At 51.4% G+C, this 15,293-nt stretch overlaps 1 protein-coding gene across 4 annotated transcripts; it reads left to right on the top strand.

Moving 5' to 3' along the window:
- The first annotated feature begins 1,179 nt into the window (after positions 1-1,179).
- On the top strand, positions 1,180-14,573 carry LOC125637715 (uncharacterized). 4 transcript variants are annotated; one of them, XM_048852612.2, is made up of 13 exons: positions 1,180-1,512; positions 3,049-3,225; positions 4,717-4,822; positions 6,893-7,015; positions 7,581-7,812; positions 9,126-9,149; positions 10,066-10,188; positions 11,079-11,266; positions 12,232-12,431; positions 12,852-12,943; positions 13,374-13,428; positions 13,995-14,092; positions 14,233-14,429. In XM_048852612.2, the coding sequence occupies exons 1-13, from the start codon at positions 1,316-1,318 to the stop codon at positions 14,295-14,297; spliced, it is 1,680 nt and encodes a 559-aa protein (XP_048708569.1). In that variant the 5' UTR covers positions 1,180-1,315; the 3' UTR covers positions 14,298-14,429. The 4 variants fall into 4 exon arrangements, with proteins under 4 accessions (XP_048708569.1, XP_048708567.1, XP_048708566.1 ...); XM_048852609.2 differs by having other exon boundaries at positions 1,187-1,512; positions 14,274-14,573; XM_048852610.2 differs by lacking the exon at positions 9,126-9,149 and having other exon boundaries at positions 1,185-1,512; positions 14,274-14,573.
- Positions 14,574-15,293: the final 720 nt, after the last annotated feature.

Raw genomic sequence — 15,293 nt, 5'->3', positions numbered from 1 at the left:
TGAAATTTACCACATGAGTTAATTGCTCAGCTTTATGGCTCTCTTACACTGACTGTACCACAAACACTTTCCTAACCATAACTCTTGGATACACAGAGTGGGAGCCAGGAAGGGACATAGCCATTGCAATGCTGAGCATCACAGCACCAGCTTTTAGAAAATCATAGGAACAATACTGTGATTCAAAGTCTGAATTAAGCACTAATGCTCCCTATACAATGAATGGGGAGAGAAGGGTGCCTAAGAATGCAAGCCACAAAAGCCAGCATACTAGGTGAGAATCTGCCTAAACTAGCCAATGGGAGATGCCAACCCAATGCATGTGTCCTAAGCTTGTTCCCTCTCAAAATTAGGTACCTAGCTCTGTTTAGCAATCAACCAATGGAGCTGCCTGGATTCAGACAGCTTCGGTGTTTCTTGTAGGAATGAGTTCAGCAGCTCCCTTGCTCTACACACAACAGCTGGAGGAGGAGATGGGTGCCCTAACCACTGAACTAGAGTCATTCTCACATTCTCTTTCTCTCTCTCTCCTGCCTGGAAAGTGATGGATCTGGAACACCTTGTGCTGGGCTGTGAGGATCCTTCTCTCTTTCATTAGTCTGAATATTTGTCTGAAATCAGGCTATTAGTTTATTGGCTTCTGCTGATTTTACTGCTAAGGTCCTCTGTTGTTCTGACTGTCTTCGCCCCAGGAGCCACATGCATTGCACGGGTAAAACTGTGGTCTACACTTGGAAACCTGCTACCTTTGACTGGGTGTCAGCCATAATCCTCTTCTGGTACCCCTCCAACCCAGCTCACAGACAAAGGACTCAAGCCCTGCTAGAACTAGATCCTGCTGGGCACTAAGCCCCCAGATCTAAAAAGCACTGACTTCTGCAGTGCTCTAATCACCACTGGGAACTGGCCAATCTCTGCTGCAACTGGGGCTGGACTTGCTTGCTGCCATCTCAGTCACTGCCAGGACCACTTTGCACAGGGGTGTGGGCTCAACTGGGTTTGATGGCTGACGTCCAGCCTAATGACAGGACCAACTGGTGTGCCCCCTTCACAGCTGGGGAGTGGTGGGTGGGGTTGTGTTTGGGGAGCTGTGGAGGGGGGGTGGATTGGGGTCAGGCCATCTACAAGAATGAATACAGGAAGAGAGGAAAAAAACAAGGCCTGGGTGAAGGGATTTGTTCCCCATCCAGTTATGGGGGTACCCCTGGTTCCTGTCAGCTCCAGTATCGGGGGCCGCCAGGTGGGGCTGTCCTGTGCCCCTTCCTCTCCGAGCTGAGTATAAAGCCCCAGCTTCCCTCTACCTGCTCCGCTGGCCATGCTGCTTTCCAGCCCCAGCCTCTCGGCTTCAGGCAGCAGGCGGTCCCCGCACCGCCGATGGAGCTGGGCTCCCGGGGGCCTTGGGCAGTGGGATGCACCGGCCGAGGCGCCCCGGAGTGTGGCTCCCGCTCCAAGCACCAGCCTCCACTTCTACGTGCTCTGGTCGCTCCAGGAGCCGCCCCGGCAGCTCAGCAGGTGAGACCCGGGGACGAGCTGAACGGGTCACTATTGTAGGCCCGGCCCCATCTCCGGCTCTCTGGAGTTTTGCGTGGGCCTGGGCCTTTCCCGGAGGCTCGGCCTGCGCGGAGCGGGGGGATCCCGGCCTGGGCTCCGCGGGACCTTCAGCCCGCACAGGTCAGGGCCCTCAGCTCCGGCAATTCCCCGCTTCGCCTGCGTGCGACGCTACTGCTGGACCCATCCCGCGGCTGTGCCGCTGCCCCCGAGTCCTGACCTGCGGCCCCGGCGCGTGAAGCCCGCTGGACGGACGCCCCCGGCCCCGCCAGCCCTTAGCTCGGGGCTGTGTCAAGCAACGGGGTGTAAACTAAACGCAGCTCCCTAGTACCCGGCCTTTGACGCAGGACTTCCTACGCTCATTGCTGGGCTGCGCTCAGACCTGGCTGTCTCCCTGGGTTGTGGGCCCCTTGCAGGTGACAGGTATGTCAGTGATCTGGTACCGAGTGCCACCGTTTATTTGTGCGGCTGCCGTGTCCAGAGGTCCTAGTCAGGATTAGGGACCCACCGTGGTCCCTCCTCTAAGGAACTTGTACATATTTAATCAAATTGAATGGTGTTGCCTTTCAATTTAATTTAGTTGTTATTGTTGTTTATTTGTATACACCACTGTGCGAGGTGCTGTACAAACACAGAATAGTAAAGCTATGTCTACACTACCACTTATGACGCCCAGGGGTGTGAATATTCCACTCCCCCAAGCGACCTAAATTACTCCAGCATAAGCGCTAGTGAGCACAGTGCTGTGTTGCTGGGAGAGCTTCTCCCACCGCCAGAGCTTTCGGCGCTCGCAGGGGTGGTTTAATTAACGGGAGAGCTCTCTCCCATCAGCATAGAGCTGCTACATGAGAGATCCTACAGCAGTGCAGCTGCATCGGTACAGCTGTGTCACTATAAGGTATCTAATGTAGACATAGCCTTACACCAGAGGTTCTCAAACTTGCCTGTGTGGAATGTATTCTGGATGGGGGGGTGGGGGGAAAGCTTTAGGGAAAAAAACCTTCCTGCACACATTCAGAGCTGGGTAACCACAGAGTGGTGGCTGTTGGCCGGACAGTGGTATGGTAGCCTTAGTTCATACCACTGAGCGACATAAATTTTGCCAACATAAATGGTAGTGTAGACATGGCGTAAGACAAGAGACAACAGCTGGATATAGACAGGGGAGTACAAGGACCTGGTGAAATGATACCGATCAGCATGATCGGCAGTAGTCTGTGTACACCAGCTGCCCATCCATTTTTAAATTGATTGAATACCCCTTTTCCCTTATATTGTGATGAGAAAGGGTAATAGAAGCATCTGATTTGCCCTCTTTAGCCCATTTATTATTTTCTGTAGGTTAATCACATCCCCATTTATTCATCTCCTCTCTAAACTAAATAGTCTTAATCCTTTCAGTCTCTCCTCACATGGACATCTGCCTAGGCCTCTCCTTGTTTTCATTTGGGCTTCCTGTATTTCTGCTACACATTTTTTTTTTTTTGTCGTCTCTTCAAGCAAATCCAGCCAGATGTGTTACCAGATTCAGCTGCCTCTGCCTTTGCCAAAACAACTTGTAGTCTTTGGTTTGGGTGACTGGAATTGTTATTCCCAAAACACAAGCATTACTGTGGAGGTGCTGGTGAATCCAGATGTCAAGCCACAAAGGATTGGCAAATTGGGGTCTGATGTGAGGTAAATGTTGGGGCTTGGATAGGCACTGATATGCTGCCAATTGTTTAACAGGGGGCTCCTTAAAAATGCTCCACATCGGGGGCTGACAGAAGTCAAATTTCCTGGGTATATAACATCGGTCTCTTCCCATCACCTCCCAACTCTGTCAGCCCTTCCACCCCCACCCCTCTGTCAACCCATGCTACCCCATCCCAGCCCTTCCAGGAGGTTCTTGTGATTGTTCCTTATACTGGTGATGGAAGTGAGAGGTGGGACCCTGTGGTCCCTGGCTGAGAGGTGCTTTGTCACGTGGGGAGTGGATCCCTGCCGGTGGATGGTTGGGGACTAGGTCCTCTTTGTTATTTGAGGTAAATCTGAGCTGATTACTGGCCGATGTTTTGTTTGGTGTGGTGGGGCAGGTCTTCCTCAGCTAACAAGGGAATAGAGGATGTGGAGGGAGTGCGTCCCTCCTAACTTATATGGGGAGTAGTGGGAATAGGGCTCCAGGTCTCAAAACTCTGGGCTAGGGCTGAGCACTAGCAGGCCAGCCCCAGCGGGAAACTGCGCTGTAGCACACTCAGTCTGTCAGTGCCGCAGCTGCTTGGTCCCCTCTTCTCCCTTGTGGTGGCCAGCTTTGGGGTGAACGGGTCTGACGTGGTGCAGGACCCATGGGAGATACAGGCACGAAGCTCCCCTTACAGCAACTGTTGTAGCAGGGGGGAGTACAGATGTAGCATGGCCGCTGCCAGCAGAAAGCACCCAGCTCTGTGCTAGCATAGAGAGGGTTGAACATTTTTGCCGGCAGAGCTGACACATAGGCAGGGAGAACCTGCCAAGTTTTTATTTTTTGGCCATCTTTCCCCTCTCAAAAATTGTAACCAATTCTTTTGTCTGCTGTGATCAACCCTCTCTGGCAGAGAGGGCCAGATTGTGGGCAGGAGAGCATGGTGATTGTCAAAAACACGCCCCAAACTGAACATAAGAAGTGTGTGGGCTCCTATGGAAAAGGCCTGTAGAATAGAACTGCATAGGTTTTTCTGACCATCCAATAGAACTCAAGTTAGGAACTTAAGATGGGTGGGAGAGAATTTGGAAGGGCTCTCCAGCTCACCTTTTCCCCCCCTATTGGCATGCCAATTCCCCCCAGGTCAGCCCTTCGCCCCCATAGTGTTACGAGGGTGAAAAAGAATCCGAATGGCTCACTGGTGCATTCGCCACCATATGATTTTTTTATTTTTCCTTCTCAAAACTTCCATTATTCCTTATTGCCTCAAGAGTGTCCGGTCTTCCATGTCCCTTTTGTGTCCCTGAGTCTCTCCCTGACACTGGGACCTTCCTTTACAGCCAAGGGATCTGGAAGGAACAGAAGGTGGGGGAAAGCTTCCTCCCAGGGCTGAGTGCTTAGTGGCTTGGGGGCACTGAATTCTAGGGAACATTAGCACTAGTAGAGGAGCAGGATGTCTCCCTTGGGCAGTGTCCATTGTGAGTTGAGATTCCATGGTCCTTGCACAGGTCCCTTGTGTGGGAAGGTGACTGGAGGGTGGACATTCTGATGGCTTCGTTGAAACAGAAGGATTGTGGCAACCCTGTTAAACTTCTCCTGACTGTCAATGGGCAGGTAAGAAAGCAGTTCCCTATATATCCTGCTCTTCCTATTGTGGGTGCTGGTTATGGCCAGCAACACCCACTGCTATTCCGGTGCTTGGTCTCTTCCCACAGATCTGCTAATGCACCTCATGTCTGACCCAAAGCCCTGCTGTTCCAGACCTATGTTCTATGCACAGATCTGCCAGTGCACCTTTGACTTTTAAATGCCACAGATACTAGTAGGTAAAGGAAGTTTCAATTCCATTCTGCCCCCAGTTCTTGGTATCCAGGCAGTTGGTTGCCCATGTGTTGAAATCATTGGATCAAGTGCCCCTGAGATGGATCCTCTCTTTCTTGCTATTGACCTCCTTTGTAAAGCACTTTGAGGTCTATGGATGAAAAGCTTTGTAAAGCTAGGTATTATTATTGATGAGAGGCTGGAAAGTTCCTGATTGTAGCACTCCTGAATAAGGCTCCAATCCATGGGCTGAGTTCATGCTCTTCATCTGTGTGTCCATCAGAGCATCCATGTAGCTTTCCACTCGTAGTCCTGCAGATTCTGAGGCCTATGGAATGGCTGTCAAGGTTGGGGATGGTGACCTAGGGACCTGGCATGTTCATATTTGCAATCTTTCAGAGCCAGTACCTGTATCGGTTCCAGGTACTGAGGATTCCTGCCTTGTTTCACTTCCTTGGGGCTGTTACTTTGTAGCTATCACAGCACTGGGTGCTCTGCTTAATTCCCAGCAATAGCTCTGTGACCGTTCCCCCTAGACAATTGCCTAGCCCCATGGGCAAGAAAGAGAAGCAAAGAAGCAGTCCACGTGCATGAGCATCCACTATGATAAATACCTCTGGGGTGAGAAACGCCTTCATCACCACCAGTCCAAGTTCCAAAAACTGGCTAACTGCTAGGTCTCAAAATGTGATTGTAAATTGGGAGTCATCGTCTAGCAGGTGTATTTCCAGCGGGGTCCCACAGGACTCAGTGCTTGGCTCTACGTTATTTAACATTGTTATCAGTGACCTGGAAGAAAACATAAAATCAGCACTGATAGTTTGCAGATGACACAAAAACTGGGGAAGTGGTAAATAATGAAGAGGACAGGTCACTGTTTCAAAGCAATCTGGATTACTTGGGAAATTGGGTGCAAGCAAACACTGTTTTAATACAGCTAAATGGAAATGTATACATCTAGCAACAAAGAACATAGGCCATACTTACAAGATGGGAGACTCTAGCTTGGGAAGCAGTGATTCTGAAAAAGATTTTGGGGTCATGGTGGATAATCAGCTGAACATAGCATCACACTGGGAGCTCATGTCCAAAAGAACCAGTGCAATCCTGGGATGCATAAATGAGGGAATCTCGGCAAGGAGAAGAGATTATTTTATCTCTATATTTGGCACTAGTGCAACCACTGCTGAAATACTGTGTCCAGTTCTGCTGTCCACAATTCAAGCAGGATGGTGATACGTTGGAGAAGGTTCCGCCATGAGAATGAGTAAAGGATTAGAAAACGTACATTATAGTGATAGACTCAAGGAACTCAATCTATTTAGCTTAACAAAGAGAAGGTTAAGGGAGTAACTTGATTACAGGCTATAAGTATCTACTTTGGGAACAAACATTTAATAATGGGCTTTTCAATCTAGCAGAGAAAGGTAGCCTACAATCCAATGGCTGGAAGTTGAAGCTAGACAAATTCAGACCAGAAGTAAGATATACATTTTTGACAGTCAGGGTAATTAACATTGGAACAGTTTACCAAGGGTCATGGTGGATTCTCCATCACTGACCATTTTAATATGAAGATTGGATGTTTATTCTAAAAGATCTGCTCTGGGAATTATTTTGGGGAAGTTTTATGGCCTGTGTTATACCGGAGGTCAGACTAGATGATCACAGTGGGCCCTTCTGGCCTAGGAATCTTTAAGAGCTGGACACTAGGGCTTTTGGCCTGCAGTTGATCTCTCTTGTAATTTAGCTTTTCACTCACTCTGTGAGTGAGGGAGACTAGGCCCCTGGTGTGTGTGAAACATGGGGGCAGGATGAGAATGTTGTTCTTATGCTGCTCTGCGGTCCCTGTCTGTCCCTTAGCTGCTCAAGGGCATCTACAACAGCACCCCCACTCGCCCATTTCTGGCACCGGAGCCCACACAGTCACCAGTCCTCCCGGAAGATACCATGTCCCCCATCCAGGTCTTGGACGATACCACTGAGGTATGTGCACGTTGGATATCTCAACTGTTCCTTCCCACCCTCTCCCTTGCTCATAGCCACTCGGAGCCAGTAAACTCTATTGGCAGGTGAAGCCATTGCACCACTCTCCTAGCAGGGCCCTGGCTGAACAGGTTAGTGAAGCTAAGGTCTGGTCTGTGCTAGAAAGATCAATGAATTGTAATGTTCCTCACTTGAGTCAAATGCACCTGGTGTCTACAGGTAAATGCTTCAGCTTGTCACTGTGCCGCTCTCCCACCTTCCAATAATGCCCCCGTTCTTGCTGTGCCACTCTTCAGTTGGCAATCCGAAGAATCTCTCTCCAGCGCTGCTGGCTGGGCATGCAGCAGGAGGAACAGCTGGTGGCTAGATCAGCTTGGTTCCCTCTCTAAAATTAACCTCCACCACAGTAGTGGGCCAACTATGGGGGGTTCTGGCCCACCTGTCCCTTTGTCATCTCCAGCCATGGATGAGGCTGATCTAAAGAGCCAAGTGAGATATAGAACGGGCTTACTTTTTCTCCCAGAAGCCTCAGGCAGCTGATTCTGCTGTGACTTCTGTTGGACAGGTTAAACGTCAGAGTTTGGAGGCAACTGCCAGAGCACAAAGGACCAGAAGTAAGGATTTATCTCCACTGCCAAAAAAGCTGTTGATGCCCTTTGCTCCAGAGTCACCCACTGGCCAGAAGGCACCCAAGGAGGCCAGGAGGAAAATCTGCAAGCCTAGACCTATCCAGCTAAAGAAGCCTAGGAAAGTCTTGTTTGAGCCCAGGGCATGTGAAGGGGAGCAGGATGCTGAAGGTAACTCTGGCTCCGTAAATGTGGAGTGAGATGCAGACATTTGGGTGTCTATTCTGGATCTTGCCTGCTTGACTCCCAGACCTGTGTGTGCTGCCTCTGGGGACAGTTGCCCAGTTAGTTCCTAACCCCAGCCAAGAGGTCCCCTGTGTTCCTCTCAGAACCCTGAGAATCTCTCTCCAGTTCTGTCCTTGAACAAATGGCTTGAGTGTGCCACCTACGCCTGTTTGGTCAGAAATGGAAACTGGAGTCTCCTGATGTCACTGCACTGCACCATGTAATAGTATCACTTAGTTCTTCATCTGTAGGTGTCAAAGCACTTACAAATGAAGATAAATGTAATTCTCCCCATTTATAGCTGAGGAAACTGAGGCACAGAGAGCATTACCCACTGTTACACAGTAGATCAGTGACAGAGTTGAGCTGAGATCTCCTGTCTCATGAGCTCTAGTCCAGGACCCCTTACCAATACTGTATCTCTTGGTCCATATTGGACACGTCATTAATTGATGCCAAATGCAGAGCGTGCCAGAAGAGTATTTTTAAAAATGTTCTTGCATTGAGCTTCTTTTGTATGTAACAGTCTGCTGGGAGTTGGCTGGCTTACAGGGACTGGGGAATTGGAAACGGAACCTTTCTCCTTAAGAGCATTGGTTCCAATTCAGCCCCAGCTTGTGACCAAAAGCTGTAAGCCGTTGAAGGCTATTCATTGTATGAAATGAGTTGTTGGATCTTGGTCCCATTCCTAATGAAACAAGTGTCCCCATCCCCAAACCACTGTTACAGTGGTTCCCCTTGTTGGCAGTTTGAGCAGAGACAGAGTCATGGAGCCTGAGCTCCTGTCTCACCATAGAGGGGTCCCCCCCAGGAAGTGGGTGAAGCACAGTGGCAGAGAGGGGCCCTGCTTTACTTGTACCTGTTCTGGGGATACAGATGCCCTCTCTCTCCAGGGCTCGCTCTCTTGCACCTTTCACCAGCACTGACCTCACCTACTCTCCTATGCTGTTTGAGACCCAAACCCCTGAACCTTGAGGTTTGTGCAGGCAGGTGAAATGAGCTGGTGGTGACTCTTCACTCCCTGTGAGTCAGCCTGTCCCCCTAATATGTGGCTGGATTGGAACCAGTGTGCTAACTGTGAGAGGCACCATATCCACTCCCCTGGATCTCCATGTTCAGAAGTGTTGTTTCCATGGCTGTGTGCCAGGGTAGGGGGAAGAGGCACTTGCACCATATTACAGGATTGAGCCCCTCCGAGGAGGTGACTCCCCGCTGCTGCTTTCAGGGGACCATCACCTGTCTGTGTTTTCTCTCTGCAGACTTGGAGGTGAAGGAACTGCAAGGTGAGAACCTGGTGCTCAGACTCTGGGCTGGCTTGGGGATATCATTTGTTTAATGTCGTAGGCCTTAGAGTGAACATTCATGCTTGTTCCCTTAAATCCCTAAGCACCCGGAACTGTGAGCAGGCTGTGCGTACTCTGTCTGGCCTCATGGGGTCGCCCCGAACTATACACCCCGGGCATTGTGAGAGGGATAGGAAGAATCTCCAATGCCCATTGCAGCCTCCCTGAAATCTGAGCTGCCCCACTGTGTGCTTGGTGGGTTTCACTAACGGGGGGGCGGGTGAGTAAAATGATACATAGACTGACCAAACTTTTTCCAGCTTCCCCATCAGTTAGTATGGGGGCCTGTTGATGAGGGAGGAACCTTGGAAGGGAAAGGGGAAGGAGCTATCCTAAAGAACTAGCTGGAGGGAACCCTGGCCTCTCACCCCCCACATGCCCTAGGAGCTGGCAGTCCCCTAGTCACTAGACTCTCCCAATACTCTTAAATGTAGGAGAAAAGAATTGGGCCTGTCCACAGCTGAGGATCCTTTCTGGCATGGCTGCTCAAAGGGATCAAAATGCCCCCCACCTGCTTGAAGTGCAGGGAGCATGATCCTGCAGCTAGCCAGACTCCCCACTGCTGGCTCCCTGTGTTACTGAGAATGTGGAGGGGAAACCCCATGATTACTCCCTAAAGCTAACAAGAAAATCCCCATGCCCAAGGGGTCCTGGCCTCTAGACCACTTGGGTGTAGGTATGTAGTGCTTCTTGCCCTGCCATCTGTCCTTGGGGGTTCAGGGCCTCAGGCTACCACCTTCCCATGAGAGTCCAGGCCCCTGCCTCCTCACTTTGCTTTCTCCATGGAAGCGAGGAGACCCTGAGGCCCCCTTATCTGGTCCAGTGACACAGTTCGGTTTCATCTCTCCTTCTCCAGTCTGTCCGAGCCCACGATGGTGTCACGCCATGTGCCTCAGTGACTCAGAAACAGCCATTTTGATTGGTGGAGAGGGAGCCAATCAACAGCCTTGCAAGGATGCTCTCTGGAAACTAGAGATTGGTGAGAAGTTTGGGGCTGGGCAGGGGAAGGCAGAGGTCCCTAAGGGCGGAAGGCATCTCTGGGAGAAGCAGGAGCTGAGTGGATTTGGTCTGCTCTGATCCAGGCCGATGAAGCATTCCACCGATGCTAATGCCATTCTGTGTGGAACCCCCCACAGGGAGGGCTGCATTATTCTGCATGGATAGGCTGAAAGCCTCTGGTTCCCTCCGCTGGGATGAGAGAGTGGGAGGGTGCCCCCTTGGCACCTCAGCTCATCCTGACATGGGCAGCTATTTCTCCATTTTTTCTCTTGCTCATCTTCCTCCTTGTTCTCTGTTTTATTGTTGTTACATGTTCTTTGCTGACTCTCCTCCTCCCTGCTACTTTCTGATAGTGCCATTTCCCCCTCTTCGTCCCTCCACTCAGCAGAAGGCTGCATGCTGCTGAGGCTGGGGGCCATCCATTGGTGCCACCTAGTGCTGAGCTCAGTGCCATGGGCTGCAGCCTGAACCTGCAATCCTGCATGTGTGAGCTGCTCCTGCTGTTGGCTGTTAGGACTGGGAGTGTCAGTGGAAGCAGGGACAGGGAGATGGGTGGCTTTCAAGGAGCAGAGGCTGAGGCACACTTTGCAGTGTCTGAGGGGTTTGTGGGGTGAATCCAGGGTCCTGCCGCTTTCCACACACACACTGATCTTCTTTTCTGCCCTGCTATTCCCCAGCTATATGCTGCCCCCATGCCCTCCACCTCCAAGCCCAGAAACAGTGCTGTAAGCCCTTCCCTCTGGCACTGAGTCAAGAGTGGGGGGGGAATGAAGGGAGCAGGGTCCTGACCAAAGGCTGATAGGGCTTTTGAGGTGTGGGGAGTGAAGGGAGGGTCTCTGCCCCCTCACTAGAATGGCGTTACTCCGACAGACAATGATTTCTGGTTCCCCGTGGATCTGCCACCACTGGGTTCTGTGCCGCCCTGCTCAAGTGGTCACACCGCCACCTACGACCTGGACACCAAACGGATCTATGTCTTTGGGGGCATGAAGGAGGGCAAGCCCTACAGCACCATCTACATCCTGGACACAGCCACCTGGAAGTGGCTTCTCGTGGCTGTGAGTAGTAGACCTTCTGCAGGAAAGAGACCAAGCATTGGGGGGGGGAGAAGTGTGTTTCTGTTGGGGGTCCAGCTGGGAACCCAAGAGCAACGTGCCCATGTCCTTGCTCTTGTGCTCGCTCTTTGGCCCCAGGCCCACTGTCAGGCACTGTGTGTTGGTTACCATTTCATGGTCAGTGGAAGGGATGTGGTTAGGATCATTGATGGGAGCCTTCAAAAGGACAAAGGGGAAGTGGGCTGTTCTGGGTTCTAATCCCCCACCTTGCTTTGTCCCTTGGGGTGAGCCAAGTCAGACCCAGCCAGGAAAACTAGGTTAAAAAGCTTGAAGCTCCCTGGAAACCAGATAGTGCATCCAGCGTGAGTGAGGCTGAAGGCAGAATGGATTGACACTGGATGCTGTATCTGAGCCAAGCTACATGGGAGAACAGCACACAAATTGCAGGGGAAATGGTCCCCCATTTGTGGGGGGCTAGTGAAAACCTGGTCTGGGCACCAAGATAATGAGCTGGCTTTCTTGGTTCAGAGGCCCTCATCTTATGCTTTTTCCCTTCCCCTTTCCCTCTTTGTTTCCTGTAGAGAAACTTTTCCAGCTGGTGACCCCATGTACCTTCCTCCCTTCCCTTTCTGGGCAGCACTAAAGCACAAGGAAAGCCAAAGGGCTGAGAGAGAATGGCATATGTGGGATTAGCAGTGATTGGGGCAGAAATGTTTCCAGAATGACCTCCTCTTCCTGTTTGTGTTCAGAAGCAATTGGGATCTGTGGGGTGATGCCCCGTTCAGGTCAGAAAAAGGTGGGACATAAACTGAGCAGATATTGTCCACCTGCATCTTAGAGTTCTGGTCATGGAACAGGTAGAGTGGCACCAGGACTCACTATGCCCATGACCAGCAGGGAGCTGACCCATGGCAACCTGTGTACTTCATTTTCACACATGAAACATGACTGGGAACTTTCTTCCTCAGGCCAGGGGGAAGGTGCCGACACTGGCCTACCACAGCGCCACCATCTACCGCAAGGAGCTTTTTATCTTTGGAGGGACTTTCCCCAAGATGGCATCCCTGGAGTCCAGGGCCTGCAGCAACACACTCTATGTCTTCAACCCTGAGTACAAGATTTGGTACCAGCCCATTGTGGAGGGAGAGAAGCCCTTACCTCGGCTTGGGTGAGACACCTTCATTTCAGCCCTCAAAGACAGAGGGAGGGAAGCACCAGCAGGTCCCATCTAGTTAATCGCCACACCTGGAGGGCAGGGCATGATTGTCCCCCACAGTCACATCCCCAGGGCTGGTCCAGTTCTAGTTTTAAATGTCCCCTGCGAAGCAGCTCCCCGCCCTTTCCTGGGGGACTGTCCCATGTTGATGGGTTGTGCACCAGCAAGTGGTGCTCTGGTATTAGGCTCTCATGGATGTGGAGAGCACACAAGTGGGGAATGGCCATGTGTAAACTCAAGCTGCCCCAGCCCACAAGAGTGTAGCTGAGTTAATGGCTCTCCTGGAAGCCTGCTTTTGTGAAAAGAGCCTGAACCCTCAATTCCAAGAGGTTCCTGAGGCTGCCTTGCTCACTCACCCCCCTCTCTCCCCAGCCATTCAGCCACTCTGCTGAGGAACAAGCTCGTGATCTTTGGGGGTCAGAGGACCCCTTTGTACCTGAATGATGTGCACATCCTGGATCTGGGTGAGAATGGGACATTGCCTTCCTGTCAGACTATACTTGGCAGTTGGGGTGGGAATCCAAGGGCTGCCTGCCTTAGGAAACATGATTGGGGACAGTGGGTGAATGAGGGCCCTTATATGATATGGGAGGAGGACAGCATGGCTCTGAGGTGTCTGGACTAGAGTAAGGGGGATGGGAAGCTGTGGATGTAGGGAAGGCCCTGATTGGGTGGGTAGGAGATGGCTTGGCCCAAGACGGGGTAAGAAACATTAGGCACTGGTGATTGCAAGAAGCTGGATAGCAGATTAAACCAGTTGCTGCTCTGATTTGATGCAGCAAACCCTATGTTCCCCACAGTCAGCACAGAGGTGTTTGTCTTGCTGTGGAGCTGGGCAGAGCTGCTAGGATTGCCATGCATTTCAAGTGTCTCCTGCTTTTTCCCATGCTTCAGGTTACATGGAGTATGTGCCGGTCCCATGTCTTTCAGGACAGCCTTCTTCGCGCTGGTAAGATCCTGTTGCAGGATCAAGAGGCCTCTTCTCCCTCCCCCCTCCACTCCCCCGCATCTTGCTTTGTGGCTGGAACTGTGCTTCCTGCATACTTGCAGGGCTATCACCCAGCACAACTCATCCTCCCTGGTGCCTGGGCAGCAGCAGAGCCAAAGGAAGGGAGAAACCCTTATAAGGAGAATGCTCGGTTCCTGAAGGGAGGCCCTTGGGTACTTGCAAACATAAAACCCCCTGCCCTTCATTAGCACCTTTTGTCTGAGGTTCTCTGGTGCTTCTCAGACATACATTAAGCCTCTCGGCACCTGCAGAGGTGAGTTAGCATCTAAGGCACAGACAGGGAAGTGAGTTGCCCAGGGTTATGCAACAGTTCAGGGGCAGACCTGGGACTAGAACTCTGGAGTCCTGACTCCCATCTGTGGCATGAACCACTATCCCAGGCTTCCTCTCCTAGGTAAGTAGAGCCCCCCTAGGTGGTGTCTGGGGGAGGAGAGGAGGGAGGGTGGGGAAGGTGGGTCCCCTGTATGTTTTGCTCTGGTTATTGTTATGCTTTGCTCTGATTCTAGCTTCCATGCTGCAATGCCAGTGTCTGACCAGAAGGTCCTGATCAGTGGGGGCTGCAATGCCAAGGGAGCCCTGCAGGATGTATTCACCTTTCACCTTGGTGAGTAACTCCCCATCCCCTCCTCAGAGCTGCTGACAAAGAATTGCTGAAGGTGGCTGTTGTGCTGCGGTGAGAAGGCACTTGCTGGTATTTCTGGCAGCCTTGTGTCCATCTGTCTGTTTGTTTCATCCCTGGTGCAGAGGATAGGTTTGCCAGCAGCGATCGTTCCTTTCTGTTGCAGACACTTTTGCATGGAGCACAGTGACACACAGTCACCTCTCCTTGGTGCCCCGGGCTGGCCACACGCTGCTCAATCTCACAGCTGCTCACCTGACAGATGTGGACAAGGAGAGCCAGGGCAAGTGCAGCCTGTGCACTGTGCTGGTTTTTGGTGGCTCCGACTGTGCTGGGACCTTCTACAATTGCACAAGCAAAATCCAGCTGGACCTAGAGGAGACCCAGCCCAGGACAGCAGGGTTCTGTCATGGTAGATAGAGACACATGGATAGACAGTGGGTGGCAATAAATGAATCAAAGCAAAGAGGTGAACAAAGTCTCTGCATGTAGGTGAAATCTGCCTCACTTTTGGAATGTATCCCTGAAATCTGCGGGCCCATTGACATGCAGCCTGAGGACGGCACAAATCTCCAGCCTCACGCTTGCTTGGTGCCTATGCTAATTACTCGGTGAAGCCTGAACTAAATCTGCTGTGTCCTTGTTAAAGGAATTTTCTCCAAGGCCTTGGGCAGAACTAGTCTCTTGCTTTCCTCTCTTCTCTTCTCTGCCCCAAATCCCAACTTCTGTGGGGCAGATGGCTATTGGCATAGAAATGAAGGTGACCCCATATATTCACTCTTAGCTGGGTGAGGAGAGGGGGTTGCTGCAGCCTCTGAAGAGAGGGTTGTAAGGTGGGGATGTGAGTCACCCACCAAAGCTGGCTCGATCTCAGCTGCAACTTGGCAGTTCCTCTCTGCCATCCAGGAATGGGGTTCTTCTGGCTTGGAATGAATGAGAATTTACCACCCAGAAATCTCCCCTTGGGAAGGAAGGGGGACAGTATTGCTAGAAAGTGAGTGACTGGCTTTCTACAAGTGGCTGAAAAGTGGCTGATGCTGTGTGATGTCTGGGTGTAAGTGGCATGCCATCTGGGGATGGGGAAGAGAACGTTGTCATCTTTGGCTAAGGGGGGAGCTGGCTGCTATGCCAGCAGTGAGGGAGACTAGTTCTACCAGGTTGCTGCTTGGTGAAGGGAAGACATATA

The sequence above is a fragment of the Caretta caretta genome, chromosome 6 (genome assembly GCF_965140235.1).
Source record: "Caretta caretta isolate rCarCar2 chromosome 6, rCarCar1.hap1, whole genome shotgun sequence".
In the NCBI taxonomy this organism is placed as follows: domain Eukaryota; kingdom Metazoa; phylum Chordata; order Testudines; family Cheloniidae; genus Caretta; species Caretta caretta.
Note: the sequence above shows the minus strand (reverse complement) of the source record. Positions and strands in the feature narration are given on the sequence as shown.